At 28.4% G+C, this 24,518-nt stretch overlaps 5 protein-coding genes across 8 annotated transcripts in view; 3 read left to right on the forward strand and 2 right to left on the reverse strand.

Moving 5' to 3' along the window:
• CaMKI (Calcium/calmodulin-dependent protein kinase I) overlaps positions 1–760 on the reverse strand; it is a 5,943-nt gene extending 5,183 nt beyond the window's left edge. For both annotated transcript variants that reach the window (XM_017898769.1, XM_017898770.1), the window contains exon 1: positions 563–760. In XM_017898769.1, coding sequence (XP_017754258.1) covers positions 563–672 — 110 coding nt within the window. In that variant the 5' untranslated portion in view covers positions 673–760. The remainder of the gene's footprint in view (positions 1–562) is intronic.
• Nse1 (SMC5-SMC6 complex component Non-SMC element 1) lies at positions 761–3,276 on the forward strand. Its single transcript, XM_017898764.1, has 7 exons — positions 761–836; positions 1,933–2,041; positions 2,146–2,287; positions 2,525–2,720; positions 2,800–2,913; positions 2,983–3,106; positions 3,203–3,276. The coding sequence occupies exons 1-7, from the start codon at positions 774–776 to the stop codon at positions 3,274–3,276; spliced, it is 822 nt and encodes a 273-aa protein (XP_017754253.1). The 5' UTR covers positions 761–773.
• A 152-nt stretch (positions 3,277–3,428) lies between these two features.
• Positions 3,429–4,943, reverse strand: LOC108546586 (coiled-coil domain-containing protein 174). Its single transcript, XM_017898766.1, has one exon. It carries the CDS (start codon positions 4,941–4,943, stop codon positions 3,429–3,431), a length of 1,515 nt encoding a protein of 504 aa, XP_017754255.1.
• Positions 4,944–6,490: 1,547 nt separating this feature from the next.
• Positions 6,491–10,352, forward strand: LOC108546601 (cylicin-1). 3 transcript variants are annotated; one of them, XM_017898791.1, is made up of 4 exons: positions 6,491–6,673; positions 6,825–7,291; positions 7,663–7,731; positions 9,466–10,352. In XM_017898791.1, exons 2-4 carry the CDS (start codon positions 6,850–6,852, stop codon positions 10,350–10,352), a joined length of 1,398 nt encoding a protein of 465 aa, XP_017754280.1. In that variant the 5' UTR covers positions 6,491–6,673; positions 6,825–6,849. The 3 variants fall into 3 exon arrangements, with proteins under 3 accessions (XP_017754280.1, XP_017754279.1, XP_017754281.1); XM_017898790.1 differs by lacking the exons at positions 6,491–6,673; positions 6,825–7,291; positions 7,663–7,731 and adding exons at positions 8,225–8,407; positions 8,559–9,025 and having other exon boundaries at positions 9,397–10,352; XM_017898792.1 differs by lacking the exons at positions 6,491–6,673; positions 6,825–7,291; positions 7,663–7,731 and adding exons at positions 8,225–8,407; positions 8,572–9,025 and having other exon boundaries at positions 9,397–10,352.
• A 2,026-nt stretch (positions 10,353–12,378) lies between these two features.
• LOC108546623 (eukaryotic translation initiation factor 4E transporter) lies at positions 12,379–23,040 on the forward strand. Its single transcript, XM_017898826.1, is given in 16 exon segments — positions 12,379–12,989; positions 15,621–15,718; positions 15,860–15,933; positions 16,080–16,347; positions 16,466–16,656; positions 16,658–17,303; positions 17,371–17,725; positions 17,810–17,946; positions 18,042–18,122; positions 18,212–18,379; positions 18,446–18,715; positions 18,801–18,978; positions 19,639–19,908; positions 21,325–21,495; positions 21,615–22,046; positions 22,532–23,040. Coding segments are annotated over 16 exon segments (3,642 nt in total). The 5' UTR covers positions 12,379–12,934; the 3' UTR covers positions 22,780–23,040.
• Positions 23,041–24,518: the final 1,478 nt, after the last annotated feature.

The raw sequence follows: 24,518 nt of genomic DNA on the forward strand, positions 1-24,518 counted from the left end.
ATAATATATAAATTTTATAATATTTATTTAATAACAATTTCTATTATAATTTTAATATGTACTTAACTGAATGAAAATATGGAATACTAACACAAACTCGTGAAACTATTACTTCATTATACATTTTGGAATTTAAATACTTATTTAAACATATCAATATACAGATAATTTAAAATTTAAATATCTATATATGAATAATTAAATTCATAATAATAAATGATAATAATGTGTAAACTCTTTAAAATAAAAATATCTTTTACAAAAACTAAATACTAAAGATAAATTGCTTAAAAAATTGGAATATTAATTATATTAAGGAAATATTAAGGATAATATAAAGGAAAATAATTTTAACAAGTTTTGATAAATTTTGGTGATAAATAATAATAATCTTTAAAGTAAAATGCATGGCTAGAATTTATTATTTTTATTAATTAAACAATATCTTTATAAATAACTTTTTGCAATTTAACCACAATACAAGAGGCATAAAGACAAAAATTACGTGCAATCAGTTGTATTACTTTCAGATACGCAGTCTGTATCGATATATAGTACATACGTTCCAAGTAATTCCTTTAGGATGTATTTGTCTTCGACAGACGGTGATCTATCATCTTTCCCATCCTTTTTTATCTTTTTGTTCGAATCCTTTTTACCGAAGAGCGGCATCTTCGGATTGTATTGTCACAATACAATTACCACACACTAATTCACAAAATTCTTTACTAAACAAGAATCTCAGAACCTTCTAATGATGATTCTGACAGGTTATGCGCTCGACAACTAAATATGCACAGAACAGAGAAAGAAAAAATTCGTCGTTTCGCCTACTAGTAAGTTTTGATCATTCGGCAGTGATAATAAAGAAAAAAATATCGTCGACAAATGCTTCATAAAATCATCGTTTCAAAGCAGTGAATGATCATGAACTCTCGACCTTTCCACAAGCAAACGATAGTAGATAGCCATACGCTACGATGCTCCACTTTACGTTTATTCGTGGACCGAGTTTGACACGTATTCGTTCCGCGCACTATTCCGCTACCGAAACGTTCTATTCCGCGTATCGGGCTCAGGGTCGCGGCCTCGCGCCCTCGCGGTATAGCTTGTACTATACAGCAGATAACTTTAATGTGTTCGTATTAGTCCTCCACTCTCTAGTTTTTACCCCACTTATTGTATGACGATATTTTCTTTTGTCGTTTCTGATAAACAGACATTGATATTCGGATAGATCATGATGCTTAGCCCTCAACTCGCCATCTCTTACCCGCTACTTTTCTCTCATGATACGGTGGCGCTTAAACTGACCATATATCGCTGCACTCATCGATGACAATACAGTAAAATTGCAAACGCCACAGCCGTGATTCTCAAACATTTTTAATATTAGTTTAAAAAAAATTAAGTTATTGTTTCAATTTGAATAATAATTTTATACTTTTTTAATTAGTTGTAATAGATGGGTTAAATTCGTGGAGAATATTTATAATCCCCTATAGTTAATTTAATATTGTTTTTTTTTAAAAAGATTAACCTTTTTCGTATAATTTGAGAAACACTGTACGAGAAATATGTTTTATAATTTATAAATTTATAAATTTTATACGTATTTATTCATCAATTATTTAGTGATTAATTCAAGAAGTAATTAAGAATACGTTGTATTTTAAATATAGAATTCAAAAGTACTATGAGATCGTATAAATAGAGAGTATCCTTTATATGGAATCATTAACGAAAATTTGTTTTCAACTTATACGTACCTACAGTTATTTCATACATACATATATATATATATATATATGTACATTAATTTATAAAAGTTTCACTATAATTTGATTAGGAAATATTAGTATTTTAATAGTCATAAAATTAATAATTTGAAATAAAAGTACATTTTAATAATTTTACTTATACTTATTGTAGAAGTATAACATGGTTTATAGTACTCAGCACAAAATACTTTTACAAGCACTTATGAACGAAGGTCTTTTAATTGAAAATAAAGCAAAAGATTTAGTTATTAAGTTATTTAGTAAGTAAATTTTGATTTAGTATCAAATTCACTTAAATTTTTTATCCATCTATTTTATTTTATGAACTTTTTATATGCGCGATGAACGAAACTGTCAATTTCAGATAATGATAAAGTATCGACAATAATAAATCAAATAAATGAACAATTACAACCTTTAAACATGTTAATCAAAAAAGCACAATGTGAAATTACAGGCCAATTGTACTGGATTTTAATAAGCACTGTACTTGATGAAATAACCAGGTATATATTTTAATGTTCTTAATATGATATCAATATTAAATTTTTTTATGTAATTGTTTTATAAATATTTTTAATTTATTTATTTATTTAACTTCTTTTTCTTTAAATTAACATATATGGTTTAAATTAAAAGAAATCGATTGGTAAATAAGTCAATATTACTTTTATGATCTATTAGATAACAGTGTCTATAAAAATGTTTATATGACATTTATCAAATTTTTTGCTATTGTATAGATTTCAAACTGAATTTTCAAAAGGTCAACTGGCTTTGTTAAGAGCTATATTTTCTGAAATTATAACATCGGACAATGGATACATACAAAGCACGACATGTTTAAATTTATGCTCTTTACCAGATGTTAAGTTATCAAAAGCAGAAGCTGAAGAATTTCTTGATGATATAGTTAAAAGAAAATGGTTGTCTTATAAGGTATTAATAATAGTAATAGTAAAACTTTGATATAATCAATTACTATTATTCCATTAATATTATGTTTTTTATAATATAGGATGGTTATTATTATATGGGTGTAAGAAGCATAACAGAATTAATGCCATATTTTAGAGCTACTTATGGAAGCAATTTAAATGTTTGTTACCTTTGTAAACAAGTCATTTTTCATGTACGTTATTATAGAACTATTTAATTATATGAATGTAATTTTTAACTAATTATCATTTTTATTAATTAGGGGAAAAAGTGCAGTAACTGTGAAAGCTCCTTTCACTTATACTGTTTAAAGAGATTTATTATAGTTTATAATCCTATGAAGTGTCCTAATTGTAACATGGTTATTTCAGACATTGATCTATCAGGTAGTATTATTTTTTAAATATTTTTATTCTTCCTTTTATTGTTTATAAAAATAAAATTATCACATATAGCTATATCACAGAAATCTGGATTTGCAGGGGAAGATATGAACGAAGTAGAAATATCTAATAAAAGGATTTCATGTAGTAAAAATCAAAAAGAAGCTTGTTAAAATGCAAAACATAATTTATTTTTATAAATAAATTTTATTATTAGAAATACTTTTATTGTACTATACAATCCATGTTTATATATAGTATATTATATATATTTACAAGTATATACAGCAAAACATATTATGGTATACATGCTCCTGTAAATGCTTTAGGTGGTTTGACTTTTTTCAAATTTTTCTCTTAAATATTTGAGACCAGCTGCTATACTTGCTTCATCTATACTTCTGTTTGGCTTCATCTGATTTTGTATTGTATTAGTGGATTCATTATGCCAATGATCTGATTGCATAAGACTAGTTTGATTTATTCTTTCAGTTAAAGTATGTTCAGTATTGAAGTTATTTATTAAGCTAGGTGGAAGTGGTATATTATAAGAATCTATATTTGTTTCACTACTATTCCCTGTATTGTTTTGAATATTTATTTTATAAGAATGAAATTTTTCATCATTATCAATATTTGTTGATGTTTCATCAGCATTTTTAAAATTTAAATAACCGGCACTTTTGAAGTTTTCATATACTGGTCCAAATTCAGTAACTCTAATCTTTCTACATTTATGAATCCACTCTTCTTGAGACATTTCATACCATTGGGTTCTTTTACCTAGAAGTTCTCCTAAAGCTTTTATTTTATTTTCTTTCTCTAATATTTTTTCTTCTTCTGTATTTTGATTTGTATTATTCTCTTTTTCTTTAATTTCAGTCAAATTCTTTTCTATAATATGTACATTTTCTGATGTATTTTGATTAGATTCCTTGTTATCCTTTCCTTGGAATTCTTCCTCTACTGGATCTATTGGCAATCCTGCCCTAATACGTTGTCTAATTCTAGCTGCTTTCAATCTATTATATTCCATTTTTTCTCTCAATTCTTTTAATTCTTTTATTTCTCTCTGTTTTCTCTCTGTTTCCTTTCTTATGTTAAACAAATTTTCTTGTTGTTTCATTCTTTCTTCTTCATCTTGTGAAAAAGCATAGTAACCAACACCATGTGTTCTAGCCTCATCGAATAAAACATCTTGATAATGTATATTCACTTTATCTGCTAGTTTTTGTGTTTGTTCCTCCCATTTTCTTCTCATAATTTCTATTTCTGGCTCTTTTTCTTCTTCATCATAGCTTTGTTCAACAATACCTTTGGTTTTTGGATCAATTCCTTTCTTGTTTATAATTTGTTGTTTTATCAATTGATCTTTTTCTTGCATCAAAGGTAAATCTTCACGTAAACATTTTCTTGTACGACCAAAACAATCTTCATATTCAACCCAATCATCTTCATTTTCTAATACTATATCACTTTCTCCACTTTTTGGTAATGATTCTTCCTCGGATTCATCTGATTTATTTTTAAAATCAACAAGGAAATTCTCATTAGTAGTTTTGGATTTTTTTAATTGTTCATATAATCTTGCCTTTGCTTCTAACATTAATTTTGATTTTTTATGGGTATTAATATCCTCAATGTACTCTGATTTTCTAAGATTTTCGTCTTTTGACACTTCTTCGACTTTTTTGGATTTCTTTTTTTGTAATCTTGGTATAGTGTGATTTATTTCTGATTTCAATTTTGCATTATTTACTTCATGCTGTTTTTTTAAGAGTTCTGCTTTTAAACCCACAAGAGATGAAAAATTCACATTGATCTTTTTTGTATTATTCATTGTTAAATAATTTTATTGTCAAATATTAAGATTGTAATACCTAGTAAAAAATAAACCACAATTTCAAATATGTCAATAATTTGATGTATTTTTTATAATTTGTATTTTTTATTTCAGGAAACCTAATACAATGAATTGCATATTTTATTATTAATTGTTTTATCAAATGTCAATGTTCAGTACCAATTGTAGGTTATAATATTGCTAATATTTACCTTGAAAATGTATTTAAGATATAAATTTTAATATATACAATTTAAATAATAAAAAAAGGAATTTTAATTTTATTTTCAGGAATCATAATTTGAAGTAATATGTATAATAATTTATAAATTTTGTTTATATGCAACCTACACAGCGACCTTTCAAAGTTCTTTATACTCACACGTCTACTCAGTAAAGGATAGAAATGCCATATCATTCGAATAAAAAGAATTGAAATATATACGAAAAAAATCATAAATATTAGTCGATATCATGTAATTATCTATTTTGTGAAAAATAGATGAAAATAAAAATTTAATATTATTTTAATAAAATAAGAAATACAAATGGAAAAGTATCTTAACGATTATTTCTTCTGAAGTTACATTAAAAAACAAAATAACTACATGTAATTAATGTTAATATTTATAAATTTAAAAATATAAATAAAAATAATGTAAATTAAAATGTTATATGGATATATTTTATATACTACATGACCTTGCAACATGGTCTTTTAATCCTTTATTTTTATGATTATGTAGATAAAGCTTTATTGTTTTCCTATTGGATTACAAGGATTTTTTATGATTATGTAATTAAATGAAATAACGAATATAAAAAGTGTTTAAAAAAAATATTTAAAAAAAAATCGTATTTAAAAGTAATCGTATACTTATGTTGTTCAGTTTTTTAATTCATTCAACCAGTCAGTCACTATATAATTTTATGATATAATTTATTAAATGATACATAAGTATATATTATTATATATCTCTCTCTATAATTAATATATCTATATTAATTATTATTATAATTAATAATCATTTTCGAAACAGCTAAAAATGTAAATACTACAAAAAACCAATTAATAACTTAACATTCAAGAAGATGAGGGTGATGTATGATATTCTGTTCTATTGCGTATTAATTAAACTTTAAATAACTTTATAATAATGTTATAGAGATTTATTATAATATATTTTAAGTCGTAACATCAACTTTCAATGTTGTGGACATAAATATTAACAAAAACTAATAAACAAAGCAAGTAAAATAAATCCGAAATTTATACCTCATAGGTTTCTCATAACTTTAGCGCGGTTAGCATAAGTACCTTACAAAAGTAATCAATGTTGTAGATACAAAAGACATTAACAAAAAATTCAAATTATCTAATATTGTAGTAAAAATTAAGTAAATGATTACTAGAACCTCAAATTAATTACAAAGGGTGCAAAACTACGGAGCCTTAGGCTCGATTCTTAAGTAATGTAAAAAAATGTCTTAAGAAAGTTTATTTACTTAGTTGCAAAGTCATATATTATATAGTTGCGTGTATTTAAAAATTATAGTTGTAAAAAGTTTGATCCATTGATATTTCATTGCTATTCGTTAATTTGAAAATCGATTGTCGATTAACAAACCTATCCCAAACCTGAAACTGCCGATATGCTACTATGTTAGTCATGCAGCTTACGAACACCAGTTAATGCAACGGACACGTTAATGCACGTTGGGCACCGGTAAGTAATCATACGACGTAGCGAGTGGTTTGTTGTTTTTAAAGCTTATTTTACATATAAATGTATATATATATACATATAAATATATATATATATATATGTGTGTGTGATATGAAATGCTATAGTGAAACTGCGTAAAATCTGTTCTCAGATAATTCTTAAAGTTATAGAACGAAATGGCACCCCGTAAAACTGCAAAACATTCAGACACAGAGGTTGTAGATAGAGCTGCGGAAGCAGGCAATATATTGCCTCCGAAGAGAAAAAAAGCCGTTGCTAAAACTGTGAATAAAAGCGATGAAGAGAAGCAAATTAGATTGCCAAGAGCTGCAAAATTAACGAAAACCGAGCAGTCAGAAACAGCAGATCTAACTTCGGTCATAACTGAAAACGCAAAAACAAAAACCAAGACCTCGTTGCTTGGTAAAAATGTTTCAGAGCTTGCAAAATCGAATTCAAAAGTTAAGATTACAGCAAAGAAGAATAAAGGAGCTGCAGAAAAAACTGATACAAGTTCTGTAAATTTGGAGAATGTGGAAAATCCAGAGAAAACTGAGATGAAAAAGACACGTACTAAACCTGCAACGAAAAAGGCGGGAATCGATGTGGACGACGAATGTACGTGTTTGAAATTTTTCTATGAGTCTTGATATTATTATAAATATTTAGCGAATTATACTTTAATCAACAAAAGCATGCATTGTTTATTTATTACGTCAGAATTTACTTGACTTTTAATGTAACGTGATAGTTATGCGGTAATAAATTTCGGACGCGTTTGATAAGTATATACAATTATTGAAGAGTTACTATAATTTCTTAATTCAAAGCATTTAAATTTGTTTAATTTTATTATATATTTATTTATTCTTAATTTTATATCATATAAATATTCTTATCATATAATTTTATAAATTATTTAAATGATTATTGAAAGTATACATTAAGTACTTTATTTATCTGTTATATGTAGTATGTATTCATTTTAGCCAAGATAAAATCAAAAGGAAAAACCAAAAAAGGAATCGCCAGTGAAGGTACTGAAAATTTAGAAGTACCAGTATACAAAAAACCAATTAATAACTTAACATTCAAGAAGATGAGGGTGATGTATGATATTCTGTTCTATTGCGTATTAATTAAACTTTAAATAACTTTATAATAATGTTATAGAGATTTATTATAATATATTTTAAGTCGTAACATCAACTTTCAATGTTGTGGACATAAATATTAACAAAAACTAATAAACAAAGCAAGTAAAATAAATCCGAAATTTATACCTCATAGGTTTCTCATAACTTTAGCGCGGTTAGCATAAGTACCTTACAAAAGTAATCAATGTTGTAGATACAAAAGACATTAACAAAAAATTCAAATTATCTAATATTGTAGTAAAAATTAAGTAAATGATTACTAGAACCTCAAATTAATTACAAAGGGTGCAAAACTACGGAGCCTTAGGCTCGATTCTTAAGTAATGTAAAAAAATGTCTTAAGAAAGTTTATTTACTTAGTTGCAAAGTCATATATTATATAGTTGCGTGTATTTAAAAATTATAGTTGTAAAAAGTTTGATCCATTGATATTTCATTGCTATTCGTTAATTTGAAAATCGATTGTCGATTAACAAACCTATCCCAAACCTGAAACTGCCGATATGCTACTATGTTAGTCATGCAGCTTACGAACACCAGTTAATGCAACGGACACGTTAATGCACGTTGGGCACCGGTAAGTAATCATACGACGTAGCGAGTGGTTTGTTGTTTTTAAAGCTTATTTTACATATAAATGTATATATATATACATATAAATATATATATATATATATGTGTGTGTGATATGAAATGCTATAGTGAAACTGCGTAAAATCTGTTCTCAGATAATTCTTAAAGTTATAGAACGAAATGGCACCCCGTAAAACTGCAAAACATTCAGACACAGAGGTTGTAGATAGAGCTGCGGAAGCAGGCAATATATTGCCTCCGAAGAGAAAAAAAGCCGTTGCTAAAACTGTGAATAAAAGCGATGAAGAGAAGCAAATTAGATTGCCAAGAGCTGCAAAATTAACGAAAACCGAGCAGTCAGAAACAGCAGATCTAACTTCGGTCATAACTGAAAACGCAAAAACAAAAACCAAGACCTCGTTGCTTGGTAAAAATGTTTCAGAGCTTGCAAAATCGAATTCAAAAGTTAAGATTACAGCAAAGAAGAATAAAGGAGCTGCAGAAAAAACTGATACAAGTTCTGTAAATTTGGAGAATGTGGAAAATCCAGAGAAAACTGAGATGAAAAAGACACGTACTAAACCTGCAACGAAAAAGGCGGGAATCGATGTGGACGACGAATGTACGTGTTTGAAATTTTTCTATGAGTCTTGATATTATTATAAATATTTAGCGAATTATACTTTAATCAACAAAAGCATGCATTGTTTATTTATTACGTCAGAATTTACTTGACTTTTAATGTAACGTGATAGTTATGCGGTAATAAATTTCGGACGCGTTTGATAAGTATATACAATTATTGAAGAGTTACTATAATTTCTTAATTCAAAGCATTTAAATTTGTTTAATTTTATTATATATTTATTTATTCTTAATTTTATATCATATAAATATTCTTATCATATAATTTTATAAATTATTTAAATGATTATTGAAAGTATACATTAAGTACTTTATTTATCTGTTATATGTAGTATGTATTCATTTTAGCCAAGATAAAATCAAAAGGAAAAACCAAAAAAGGAATCGCCAGTGAAGGTACTGAAAATTTAGAAGTACCAGTTACAAAAAGGAAAAAGCAAGCAAATACTGAGGCAATATCAAAAGAAAGTAAAGCAAAAGCAGTGAAAAAGGAAATTGATACAAATACTGATATAAAAGATAAAAATGCGAATAAAGGTACCAAAAAAGCTAAAATTTCTTCTAGTAATGAGATTAAAAACAATGTTAAAACAGAAGAATCCATAGCAACTATAAAGGCAAATAAGAAATCAAATGATGATAAGTCTTCAAAAGTAACAGTAGCAAGGAAAACAAGAGGTCGTAAAAATGAACCTAATTCAGAAGATATTTCAAAAGATGATAAAGATTCAAAAACAGAAGAATTGTCATCTTCAGAACCAGAACATACCAATAGTAATGAAAGTCAAGATGTTCAAAATAATCAACCAGAAACAGCAGAAACAACTCAAACTTCCAAAAAGGGAAGAAATGTAAAAAAAAAGGAGGTACCTCAAAAAAAAGCTACTAAAATGCGTGGGAAAACTGTTAATCGTAATGCTGATATTGCTTCTAATGAAAATGATGCTGTTAAAGAAACACAAAAAAAAATAAATAAAGATTCAGTACCTACTACAAAAAGAGGTCGAGGGAAGAAAGGGATTATTATAACCACTGGAAAAGACGAAAATACAGAAAATACTTCGGAAAATGCACCGATAGAAGAGAAAAAAGTATTACATTTGTCAGAAACATTAACTAGTAGTAACAACGTGCAAAAATCGTCAGACGAAGATAATGATAAAAAACAGGATTTAAAGAAAGAAGAAACAAAGAATACCAAAACATTGGGGACACTTAAAAAGACAGATGAGGCAAATATGATTAAAATCGAAATAAATGAAAATAATGTTATAAATACATCGATACATGAAGATGAAAATTAATGGTGAATGTTCTATTTTTACTTAACAGGTTTCTTGGAAAAAGATATATCATTAATATTTTAATATATTTGACAAAGATAAAAATTCCTATGAGTATTTCCATATCTAGAAATACTAAAACATATATATGTTGTAAAACTTCAGTAATACATTTTCGTTACATATTGTTTTAAAAACGGTTATTTGTATTTTCTATAAAGTATTTTACATACTCTAGTTCCAAAATCCTCTTGTTACTATAAGATTTTTACCATTAAAAAAATGTTATTATAAATAATACATATAAATATTTCTCGGTGTATTTAATAGTTCTATGGTACGTACAACAATTTTCTTATTTGGAACTTGAAAAAGTTATAGTTATTGTAAAATGAAAAATATTGAGCATTCCATTATGACAATTAAAATCATTTCTAATATTAGAATGCTAGTATTTTCTAATGTTACATTGCAAAAGTACATATTTTCCAATTTTTTTATACTTAATTTAAAAATGGAAGTTGAAATCTTACAAAACATTTACGTATAAAAGGATATGGGTAAATTATATGTTGTTCTAGAATGTATAACCTGACATACACTGTCATTCTATATAATATCACAGTGTATTTGCAAATATATTTTACGTTTTTATAATTATTAAATAAGTATTTTCAAATGAAACTCTGAAAACATTGAAGAACGACAAATGAAAGATAAGAACACCAATTTATATTTAATTATTTTAAGTTTAATAAATATTTACATTTATATTAATATGAATTGATTTTGATTAGTAGAGTGGTATATTTACTTTTTATTTTTCATATTTTGTCTTTTTGCTGTGGAAAAGTTATTCTTAATGTTTGACGAAAATATATTGCTTCGTATACTTTATATTTTGTTTAAAAGCTTTTTTCTTGTGCAGTCATAATTATAAATTATTTTTAGTATTTTGGAAATTTTCAATAATAAAATTTTGAATTATGATATGATGTTTCAATACCTAGATGTATGCGCGTGTGTACATATTACGCACAAATTAATTACAAATATATTTGTAAAATAATAGTCAACTACCATTTTATAGAAAATAATTTGATATGCTTTTATCCTCATCACCAATATTTATTTAAGTTTTTATGATAAAAAAATGTATTATTTAATATATTTACATCTTTGTGTTATTGAACAGAAATTAAGTTGCTTCATTTTTAGAATTTTTTACTAATTATAACTATGATTGTGTAAATGAACGTAACCTATAATATTAATGTACACTCAAAGCAATAGCAATATAGCTCCACATAAATACTTTTTAACTACAATTTTATTTAAATACTACTAAAATCGATCCATCTTCTAATTTTAAACTTTTTTGTTTTATTAAACATAGGTTAGAAATAGTCATATATAAGTACATACGTATAGGGATAAATTTATGAGTTCACTTAATGTATTAATATTTGTTTTATCAAAACTAATTGATAAAATTAACGAAATTAAATCATGGAATTATTTCAATATTCGCGCCGAAAATATTAACTTTGGTTTAATTTTATGTTTATAGGTAAACCATATGTTTTACTTACTAAAAAGCAGATAGATTAATACTTATGATCGATATGCAAATTATTATGATAAACAAAAGATTTGTACTTATAATTATAAATATATTTTGTTTCTCATTTTCAAATTTTTAGAAATAACTAGTATTATAGAAAATTAAAAGCTGCCATAATGCTCATATCAAAGTTCATGATTTCACAATTATATAAAATATAAAAATTGTATTTATGTAATAATTAAGTATATAAATAACGTAATGTATTTTTCACTTAAAAAATGCAATTCAAAATTCTACATTGAACATATTTTACTTTCTTTTTAGAAATTTTGAGGACGCTCCTTTCCAATACATTCCTAAGAAGATGGCGCTCGATTAATGCAATACTCGCACGTATAGATGACGTAGTGCTATCTATAAGATTATAGCAAGCTAGAACACTCTCCGTTGTGGATCAAGGAAGCAGTGAGAAACAACGGCGGAAGTGGGGATCGTGCGCCATTTTCTATTTTTGTATAGCAGTGAACTAGTGTTGTGTGTGTACATTTTGTGTGATAAATCGATGGATTATTAATAATTGATGGAGGACGTGTCGATGTAATGAAATGATATTCGTGAACACGTGCTTCGAATCTCACGCAATTAATTTTTTTTGCGTTTATCTTCTATATAACCGTGCGTAAACCCGTAGTTCGTAGCACGTAAACACTTTTTCTTCATTTCTCTTTTCAACGAGTGAGAGTGGCCGAGCCATCGGTATTAGAACTGTTACTGGCAATCGACATTACTATCGTTTTGCCCGATCGGAATTCTTTCTTCGCTTAAAGATAAAACTGAGATATAGAAGGGAAAACCAGTCTGTGATACTAAACAGTACTAAGGTATATAGCTAGAATATAAACTCTACAATTAGATATACGTATGTATGGCGTATGAGACGTAGGTAGATCACATAAAAGATCTAGAAAAAATAAAGTCTGTATAGTGTGTGCTGTGAATTTACTTTACTCAAGGAATAAACGTGGTAAAGAGCAGAATGTCTCAGGAATCTGTGACAAATGACAAGCAACTGCCAACTCCTGAAAATAAAGGTATGAGATCTACAAGTTTACCTTGTATTATGTTAATTTTATATATGTATATATATATATATTATATATATGATATACATTGTATATACATATAATACATATAATATGTGTGTATGTGTTTGCGTGTGTTTATATATATATGCATGTATATATATATATACCTATGTACGTATGTCGCATGCCACACATGCGCGCGCGCGCTTATATACTATCTTCTACTATAAGCTTGATTTCTTTCGTAAATGAATATCCAAAATTTGATTATAGTCTATTAAATTTAATACACTAAAATGAGCTGTATTGTCTACTTTGGTATGTAGTATTTTTGTAAGGTTTATTGCATTGCAGAATACAACATTTTGTACAATGTTTATTATCAATTTTTTAATTGTTCATAAACAATAAGTCAAATTATAAGATGTCTGAAGTATGATAAAATATGCATTGTTATATTTATACTTTGTAATTTTTGTTACTTCTCTTCCAAAGATTATACATATTTCTTTCAAGTTATTATATTCTATTTAATGTGTATACAATCACATTTTTTGTATTGCTATTGTTTATTAGTACATATGTTTTAATAAAACTATTAATGTATATACGAAGTATACATTCTATACATTCTGTATATGTTTTAATAAACCACTCATGTAAAAGTTTGTTTGAAAGGTAATATTGGCAAGTGTTTATAGATATAATTAAAGAAATTGAATTTTAAAAATTGTCATAGTATATATTAATTATTACAATTAATGTTCTTTTTTAAGCATAGAAATATATACTCAGTAATTTCTTTGATAAAATATGTTAAACGAGGAAGGAAAATTTCTCTTGATAATTTTAATATTTAAGAAGTATTTTATTTTTAACTTGTGTTTTTAATAAAAACATTATATATTGCTTACTTATTTATTTGAAAGTAGATAATAGGAATAATGTTAGAATAAGTTTAGTCGTTTTACTTACCATACAGTTTTTTTCATTTAATAAATGTATAGACAAATAATGATGCACTATTTGTAAAGTGATTATGTAATAATGAACATTATCCAGAGGGACAAAATATCTATTAAAGGTATCGATGTTTATTTTATGATCTGTGATTTGAAGAGTAAGTTATTTATATGTATGTTTTAAATAACTTAAGAATCTTGCCTTATGTATTTCAGAAGCAATTATAAAGAATAATATAATAGTAGATACACACATAATAAATTCAAATATGAAGTATTTTTATAATTCATTCAATATAATTCTGAAGTATTGAACATCATAAAAAAGTTACTCAAAAAAATATTAATAAGTATCGTGATTTCCAGCATTAATCTGTTTACAGCTAAATAAGTATTTGCTACATTCTTTTCTTTTTATATTTACCAATATATTTGAATATTTGAATATTTGTTCAGGAAATATCAGTTATAAATTACATTTAAACGTACCTCACAAATAGAACCAATAAGATATAAAGTTGACAATAACGTTCTCAGGGACATACTTGATTGGATTGTAAACTCTGTCTGCCTAAAAACCAGCTGGTGTGTAGTCAGTTTGTATCGTGCTGTACGACGTGTAGTATCTATAAAAATTAAGAATATAATTTCTTAGGCGCGTTACATGGACGTAAACACGATTTCAAAAATTATTAGGATCATAGCGACTTCGTTTCACAGTGTGAAAATATATGAATCATTTAATCGAAATATAGCAAATAATTGTACACGGTTATCGTGTGTTTCCGACATTTTTATAGATTATATATAATATTGTTCGTTACTTCGAACATGGTTGTTTTCACAAAGTGAATACTCTGTATAAATTAATATAGTATTCTTTGCTAATAGTTATACATTTGAACGTATAATTTTACTTTACATCGTTTTCTTTTGTCTCTTTGGTAATCGGTCTGAAGCAATAATTCTCTGTCCGTCTCGTCCTTCGTTGATAAATATTTATTCGACTATACAATACAGTTGAGGCCAGGAAGCCAGGAGTGTCGATAAAAGTAGTCAACAAATTTGAAAGAATTTTATTAAAATGAAGCTAGATACACGCGGTGTTATTAGCTCGAATTGGTATCGACGACCAAGAAAACGTCCGCTGGTAGGACCTACAGGATCCCCTCTCTTAGATGCGACTCTGCTTATGCAAACCAGAGCTTTCCGATGGTTCCGCAAAAATAAATCTGTCAATGCTATAAAACGAGTCATTTTTCGTAAGTACTTCCGTAACATATAGCCGATATTTCATATCGGAACTAGATGTTGAAAGGAACTATCAACCACGCGTTCAAATCCTCGTTAAGTTCTACGCCAATAGTTGAAGTTAAAGTTCGTTATCATATATACAGTTTGTATACAAATCGAAGAGACGCGATTTTTTTAGTAGCAGTTAACTAATCTGTAGATTGTTACGTTAAGTATATCATATTGTACTATATTTTAACTGCTGGAAAATTAGAAGCTCCATGATATCAACAAGTGTTAGTACTTGATATAATTTTACTCGTGTACACGATGCAAAGTGATGGGATACTATTAACGTCTTATTATCAATATTTTGCGGGAGTAAATATCTGTACACATAATATAAAAATGTTGTACTTATTATATTTTAACTGTTTTTCAGGAGATGAAGCAATTATATCTATGTCGGTGGCTGGGGAGGTAACCGACACTTCAATTATGGAAGTAGGCCGTTCAAGACCTCAATTCCAATATTCCCGGGTAGGATATGTATTTTTATTATTCATTTACAAAATATTCCTCCCTGGAATATTCCGTATCATTTACAATTACATATCAAATCTTTTTTTCAAAAGATGCAAAATAGCCTGATGAAAGAATAATTTAATATTTCATTTGTAGGAAGAGCTGATGCTGATAAAGAGTTTGCCATTATCTAAGAGGAGGCCTGATTTCTTAGATACTTCATATAACAAGTATATTTTACATTATATGTTTATAATATATTACATATTTTATATTATATTTGAAGTTCTATTGTTTATATTATTTTTCTTGTTTTTATGTTTTGCTTTGCATATTATATTCGTCTATCCTTTTCTTCTTTTTTCTTTCCTATTAGTTCACGTGGTGTATGGGATCCTGAACGTTGGCATTCGGGTAATAAGCGAAGCGATACACCTCCGAAAGATGAAAAAACTGGACGTGGTGATCAAGTTACTGAAAGTCATAACAAACGTCGCAATGGGGATCCACGGGAACGAATTCGTAAAGAACAAATATTGAGCGTAGTATTGAGTCCTCAACGTAGAAGTTTTAATTCAGGTTGTTTTGTCAACGTGACTCAACCTTCAAATCGACGACCTGAGAGTCCAATAGGAAAGACAGAGGTAGTATCAATTTATTTAAAAACAATATATATTGGTCGATATTGGTATTGAAAGGTATTGAAAAGTATTGAAATTACTAGAATAAAAATGAAATATGCGACAAAAAATTAATTTACAGGTTAGCCATAGAGAACCTGTTCGACGAATTGGAAGTGGCAGAATTTTAACTCGCGATATATGGGACTTTAGACCTGAGAATGAGAAACTGGAACCTGCTTTTCGGTCTGGAACAAGCGGTGGTACTTCTATGCGTGATCGTGACAACAGAGATAGTCGTGATGGGAAGGATCGGGAAAACGCGAGGGAAAGAAGAGCGAAGATCTTTTGGTCGTGATTATGGTGATAGGGAAAGGGAACGTGATCGAGATAGAGCAACTGAACGGAATGATCGTAATTATCAATCGGAACGTGATAAGGATCGTGGGCGCGAACGAAGATTCAGTAATGATCGCAGGCGAACTTACAGTGAAAATCGTAACGATATGGATGAACCGGAATGGTTTAGTTCTGGACCAACATCCCAGCATGATACTATCGAGTTAAAAGGTTTCGAAGACATCCCCGAAGAGAAGGTGGTGAACAATAATAGCAATATTAAAAATAAGAAACAGACGCCGGTGCAGAAAAAACGCGGGAAAAAGAACTCATTAGAGAAAGATGAAAAACAGACCGAAAATTCAGCAGGTCCGAAAGGGCGAAGTACACCGACTACGATGGATCAACCTATGAGCGTCGTAGCTGCGCCACATTCTCCAATTTCAGAGCAGAACAAATCGTCGTCTCTCGTACAAAAAACCAATCACGACTCTAATGAAAGCACTGTGACAGAACAAAGTTGTGAAACTACGGATAATTCTAGTACTGCTAATCAAAATCAAGAGGATAGTCATCCTGATTTTAACCTCGATGAGTTCTTAAAATCCGACACGTTCTCTGGTGTACCTGGACTTTTAACTGTAAGTTCTATTTTCAGTGTATATAAAACGATATAATTAAATATTAAATTTCATTTTATATGTACAGAATGGAGTCGGTTCAAATGGAGGTTCTTGTTCCCGGTTTAGTCAGTGGTTTAAAAGGGAAAGTCCGGTTCAACAAGTAGATAGCCGTAGAACTTCTATACAAGATGACATATTAAATAATCTGCTTAATGATATCACTGAGCCAAATATACAAATCCCATCAGTGACAGAATCTAATACATATTTTGCTCCTATTTCTCCTGCTAATACGACAACAACAAATAATACCACAGCCACTACTGGTGTGAAGTTATTGGAAATGCTGCAACGTGGAAATAAACCAAGTCAGAATGGACAAGGGGATGCAGTTAGCACTGTTATACCAATGATGAAAAGTTCATCCATTAAAGACATGGGTGAGAATTTGTATTATTAATTTATTTTTTGTTATTATAGTAGAATACAATGAAACATTGTATGATACTGAAAATTTTTTATAGAAGTTGATGGAAAAGTTGTGCATAGTCTTGAAGAATTAGAAGCTCGCATGCGTGGTGGTGCTCCACCACCCATGTCTTCAACTGATCAACCTCGTGTAAATAAGACTGAAGAAGATCTCTCTGCGTTTAAAAAATTGGTACTATAATATGTATTAAGATTATATATATACATACATACATACGATGTTATGTTGTCCTGTTTATACTTATATATAAATTGTTTGTATTTTAGCTTGCTCAAGTGACTGGAGGACAGGCTATTCCAGCAGCAAACGGTCCTATTTCTCAAAAACAACCTGTAACGTTAATGCAAGTAAGGCAGCTAGTTTTTCATGATTTTTTTTATTTGATATAGAAATTACATAGTATTTTTCATTCGGGATAATTTGTAATTTTCTGTAGTTGCATAACTCCCAACTGAAAACACATCTAATTGTTTCCCAGCAATCGGTCTCAGAAACGATGCATACTACAACATTTAATCATGTTGGTTCTCTTGGACCAACTCAACATCCACATCAGACACAAATGCAGCACGGGCATTTAATGAAAGTATTACAGATTCAACAGGTTAATAACAACATTTTTTTTATTAAGAAAAAAAATTATATTTCTAAATGTTTAATAATTTTACAGCAACAACAGAAACAACAACAGCAACACCATCACCAGCAGCAGCAGCAACAGCAGCAACAGCAACAGCAGCAGCAACATTCAGATATGTTATCTATGATGATAGGTGGTCAACGAATGTTAGGTATGAGTCCTGTTCCTCCAGAAATGCAAATGATGCTGAGTAATGCTCCAACAAGTCAGGAGCTTCTTCAGAGACCAGAAGCACAAGCAATTATTCAAGGTTTGCAGCAAGGAGAGATAACTAGACAGCATCTTGTGCAACAACTACAGGTTTGCTTGTTGATCTAAAATATAAATTGACTTTCGAATCTGATGATTTCGATATGCTAAGTTACTATAATAATGTATGAAATAGAATCCAGCCATGCAGCATCGTCACAGAGAAGTTCTAGTAACTATTTTGAAAATGTACGGTGGCACTACGCCACGTACAATAAGTCCGCATCCTAGTGCGCCTACTCCTCAAGATCATATTCTGCAACAGATGTTGTATCAACAACAGCAACAAAGGATTCCATCTCCTATGAACAATAGTAAGTTATACTTTTATGTATTTGTATAAAATTCATAGCAAAGGGGTTTATTTTCCTTACTTTTATACATATCCTTGTTAGTAAAATTATTGATTTATTCGTTTTATTTCAAATTTTATTATCTATGAAATTTAAAAAAAAAATTTTTTAATTTTCTAAACTTTTTTTCTTAATTATTTCAATCGTAATTTTATAATTTTAATTGTAATCGATATAAAAGTTATATTTGATCAATTCTGAACTATTTTCACTATTAAGTATATATATTTTTTTATTAAGGATATTATAAAGTTATAGTATAAATATCTATGGTGTGGTTTGGGATGCAGCTTATTGTCTACCTTCAGTAATATATCCAAATTTGACCGCTAGCCCCAGTACATTAACAGTACAGCACCCAGGTAGATCATCAAAGTAATAATAGTTTCTTTCATTTTACGGCTTTATTCTGTTACTGAACAAATAAAATTTGGCTGTAATTTAATAACAATTAACCAATATACAAGAACAACAGAAGAGTGACTAAATATTTTAATAAAGTGTAAATTATTTCAAAGCAGTTATAACTTTGCTTTTTGGAAAAACTCTTTAAAGATCTAATAAAGTGTCGATATAACAATCTGTCTTTAAAACAAGCTTGATTTTTTATTATTTTAACAGTGCTACAGCATAGGGTTCCTTCACCGCGGGAGATTGTTATGCATGCTCAGTCTATAATGCAAAGTGCTTTAATTAAGCAAAAAATGGAGGAACAGTGTGAAAATTTCTGGAAACGACCGGATCAACAACAGCAGCAGCAACAACAACAACAGCAACAAGCTCAACAAAGTCCTGTTAATTCACCGGCGAAGCAGACCATGAGTCCAACACCACTTGCTTTTACCCCGACATCAGTGTTACGTAAAATGACTGCCGACAAGGAACCCGAGGGTGCGAATCAGTCTAATCATCAATTAGAATCGAATTACGTATTTTCATCTATAATCAATGAAAATCGTAATAACACATATAACACATTTACTTCCAAGAAAATTTACACCCAACAATTTACCTTTTGTGATAATACAATTCAGCTTATTAATCATAGAAAGCATGGTAGTATATCTGGAATTGACGCATCGAGAAATTTACATGAATTGAATAATAATAACAATAATAACTTAGAGATAGAAGAATCCGCGTTAAAAGATAAATACTTTTCTTCTTTGCAACAACAAAAAGATAAGAATAATAATTCGAATTTGAATACGGTAGAGGAGAACAAGGTTACTTACGAAATTAAAAACTCGTTGAACGAAAATATTTACAAAGAATCATCAATGCAAGAAGCATAAATGATACTATATATATTAGTCTTCTTATTTTTGACAAGATATTAACAGAACAGTTCGAAATCGAAATGATAATAGTCGACAATAATAATACAGTAGGAAAAATAAAGGAAAACAAGATACTTATTTTACAGAATGATAAAGTTGTGATTTAAACCATTAGATATTTCGTGAATTTCATATATAAAAATGATTCATAAGTTTGTGACTATTATCCGATGTAAAATTATTTTTTTATTTTTGTATTAAAATGAGGAATGATAATTTTGTTTTCTTTTCTTTCTTTTTGCTCGACACCTTTAATGTGTTTGAAATTTAATTTGTCTGCAATTTTTTGCAAATTATACATCAGAAAAATCTTTTAATTTTGAATATAAATATTAACCGTATCAAAAAAAAAAAAAAAAAAAGAAAAAAGAAAAAAATTAAAACTATAAATTAGATTTTCGTACATAGATCGACATATGAACGTATTACGAGAGAAAAGTATGTTGAAATAGTTTTATAATAAAACGCCTTTATAAATATATTTCATGATTTAAGTTTTCCTTTACACATTTTCATTTTTCCTTGAATGGAATGCTTTGAAATAATTTTAAATTTTGATGCATGCGTTTGAATTTTAGAACTTTTATATGGATAAGGGAATTGCATGTATTAAAATAACAATATTTGTGTTAAGTTATAAAATATTTTTTTTTTTTTTTTTTTTTAATTTCATATATAAATTGAAGTAAAAGAAATTAAGTATATTAACATTTTTTTCTCTAATCCTTACTTGTTGTTTCATTCCATTTGTTAATGAATCTGAAAATAAAACAATCGTTATAATCTTAGCTTAATAAAATACGTTTTGAATCACATGTTTTATTACATATTAATATATATTATATGTATTATAAAATCGTAATAAAACATAGTTCTTTATCAGTTTGTACATGTACAATAGTATATAGTAAAGAAACGATAATATATGTTCGTAATTTTATTTAACTTTTTCTCTATTTTTATATAGGCAATAGTAACGATCCATCGAAATTGGCAGCTCAATCACAGACATCGCAAATACAACAAATGCAATCTGCAGTTCAATTATTGACACAAGGAATTCTTTCTCGGCACAATTCCTTGCGGGCACAGTCTATTCGATCTACATGGACAAATCCCACTATGAAACAACATCTAGGTATGTCAAATATAAATTGTACATCACATTTAAGTCTTTTTCCACGTTGTATAGTCGTAAGTTGTACTAAGTTTGTCACAATCAATATATGAAGTCTCTATATTTATTAATTATTGTAGGTCGAGCGATAGTGAAAGGTGGTGGCGGTGGTGGTGGCGGCGGCAACGGTGGTAATCAATTCCAATACAGTGGAAATTCAGATTTCCAACAAAAGCAGCAGCAGCAGCAGCAACAGCAGCAGCAGCAACAACAGCAGCAACAACAACAACAACAACAGCAGCAGCATAGAACAATTTCAAGCGTGTACGGTAATCCTGCACGCTCTAAACATACTATGACTAGTTCCATACCACACCATAATGTTCCACAGTACAATGTTGCTCAGAATTCAGTTATAAATCAGAGGTCAAATAGTATGAATAATCAAATGAAGGTACAGCAAGCCCCATCACATCTAGTTAACATGCAACATCAACCACCTCAACAACAGCGGATTCTTAACTCACAAATGCAAATGGTCTTAAATCAAAACTACAACTCAAGTCGTGCAGGTAATTATAATTCATATATATAGATTTATATAAATTGAAATGGAAATTCGACAATATAGAAATATTTTTTATCTTATTAGTGTAATTTTATGTTGTACTAAAATCACAGGTTATTTCCTCATTTTAAAACTATTGCATTAATTTTGTTATTCTAAAATATTTTCAGGTGTCTGCCTCTTGTCTAATCAAATTGCATGCAATGGTGTTCAGAAATTGGAATAATTAGATCTCACATTTTAGCTGTTTCTCTTATTTAAACCAGTCTAGACAGCATTTATCTTTGGATCAAACTTAAAGTAATCAACTAACGTTTACTTTAGGCTGTCTTTTATTCTAATTATATAAGTTATTGTATTAAATATCTAATTAATATTTTTATTTCAAAAATAAAATGCAAAGCATTATGGCATTATATTTTTTGATATACAGAATTTTCTTTTACAAAAATGAGCACTATGAATTAATTTATCAAATATTTTTCACAGATGGGCGAGTAATGCGGTCGCAACAATTGAACATACCCGTAGGTCGACAAGCGTCACCAGGTTTAGGATACGTAGGTAGCAATGGTGGAGATTTTTCACCGACTTCAAATCAGTTGGCACGATGGTTTAGTCCAGAACTTCTTGCTCAAGCTCGAGCTGGTAAGCTACCAGAGCTTGTCCAGACAAACGTTTTATCGTTGGAAGAATTAGAAAGACTTCAACATGCATCAACTACAGTGCATAATTAGATTTATATAGTACCTTTTCATCCGTTTAATTGCAAGCACAGGATCCCATCGGCGCAATTGTTGCTCTAACAACCTACATCTTTTAAATTAGATGGCTTTTCATATTAAAGTGTCAGTATGAAGATTCACTTCTATTAAAAAGAAATCCATTTCAGTAAAGTATCCAAAATCCTGCTTGCGTATACAAAGTCGTTTAGATAATAAACCTTAATGGAGGCAAGGTTTAACAAAGTAATACCCACTTTGGTAAGAGACATTTTTGGACACAATACAGATCAGTTGAGCAGTATTTTCTTTTTATTTTTCTTTTCAAGTATCTTACGGATTATTTGTAATAAATTTTATAAAGAGCAATAACTAAAAAGCTACAAATCTACAGAGGAAAATTGAATAATGATATATGTAGAATCGAAAATAATTAAAAGAAAATAAGCCATTTAAAAGCAAATCTCATTGAACATCTTTCTGTGAAAAAAAGATTTATTGCTTATAAGACTGAATCCAATTATAAAAATTCTTACTATTGACTATGAGGAAGTAAAATACTATTTCACTATGCATAGTTCTAAGTGGCAGTAAAGCAGAAATTGTTTGCCTAAGTATGGACAGCAAGTTTTTATTTATAAATTATGGTGTAGCCATGGTTCTATTTGAAGAACTATTTATTATCAAATCCATATTATACAACTTGTTACCGAGCTGCAATTTTATTGATTTGGCAATATTTTCCGACCATTTATTTTACCGTCAAATTTACAAAGTTCTTTTGGTAAATATTAATGGTCAAAACCTTAAGAAAGTTGCAAATTGCAGCACCCACGAATACAGTTACATATACAAAGAAAAGTGTCTTATATTATATTCTACTTATACTATTATGGACAGTATGATCGTATGAACAGAATGTACATACGATAATGAAACGAGAGCAAGTTACTCATCAAATCTTGCATATATTAAGAAAATACATATATAATATATACTTTGTAGAAGTGTGAGGATACAGTGTTATTATCATGTTCGAAAGCGAAAGTTAGAGCAAAGTAATTCCAAATGCAGCCTTGGCAAATAGATAGAAAAAGCGTTTGCACAATTTATTGGAAGTTAAGGGAAAGAAAGTGATTATTCTTGAAATAGAAAGAACATTCCACCGATTATAGAGGGACAAAATAAAACACTTTACAAATTGAAAAGATTTCATATCGATATTGCTGCCAATATATGTTTGCTTTATAATTAACTCGTTATTTTTGTGATTACATTTTTTGTACAATCATATTTATATTTAACCTATAGCATCAATGATAATAATACAAAAACTTGTTCTTTCTTTTTACATTTTTGATCCAATTTGTTACTTGGTTGATAATTAATCAATATCCAAAACTCGTAGCAATTGTATGAAATTGTATTTTCTATTAATTTAAGAATAATACAATTACTTGTATTTTCGAATCCATTAAAGATATTAAAAAGCTTGACTTTCTATTAATGAATAGAAAATATTTTTCTAAATTTAATTTCGTGTTTACACATATAAAATAATTTATTGAATTACATAATTCATAAATATCTGTTAAATCAACACCTTGTTTTACAAAACTATTTAATAAAATTAATTTCCATATTTGGATTTACTGATTCCATCTTTTATGTGTCTAAAGTATTTTCGGAATTTTTTTTAATAAAGTTTTGTTAATTTGTTTTGCAAATGAGTGCAACTTCATAATAATGAATAT

Source organism: Eufriesea mexicana, unplaced genomic scaffold (genome assembly GCF_001483705.2).
Source record: "Eufriesea mexicana isolate 0111107269 unplaced genomic scaffold, ASM148370v2 scaffold752, whole genome shotgun sequence".
Lineage (NCBI taxonomy): Eukaryota > Metazoa > Arthropoda > Insecta > Hymenoptera > Apidae > Eufriesea > Eufriesea mexicana.

What these genes read in the sequence shown, in the direction of transcription:
- Nse1 (XM_017898764.1), top strand. Translation starts at nt 774, where the DNA reads ATGCGCTCGACAACTAAATATGCACAGAACAGAGAAAGAAAAAATTCG. An exon ending in TTTAGTTATTAAGTTATTTA is followed by an intron (nt 2,042 to 2,145) that starts GTAAGTAAATTT and finishes TGTCAATTTCAG; the next exon opens with ATAATGATAAAGTATCGACA. An exon ending in GTACTTGATGAAATAACCAG is followed by an intron (nt 2,288 to 2,524) that starts GTATATATTTTA and finishes GCTATTGTATAG; the next exon opens with ATTTCAAACTGAATTTTCAA.
- LOC108546586 (XM_017898766.1), bottom strand. Translation starts at nt 4,943, where the DNA reads ATGAATAATACAAAAAAGATCAATGTGAATTTTTCATCTCTTGTGGGT.
- LOC108546601 (XM_017898791.1), top strand. Translation starts at nt 6,850, where the DNA reads ATGGCACCCCGTAAAACTGCAAAACATTCAGACACAGAGGTTGTAGAT. An exon ending in AATCGATGTGGACGACGAAT is followed by an intron (nt 7,292 to 7,662) that starts GTACGTGTTTGA and finishes TATTCATTTTAG; the next exon opens with CCAAGATAAAATCAAAAGGA. An exon ending in TACTGAAAATTTAGAAGTAC is followed by an intron (nt 7,732 to 9,465) that starts CAGTATACAAAA and finishes ATTTAGAAGTAC; the next exon opens with CAGTTACAAAAAGGAAAAAG.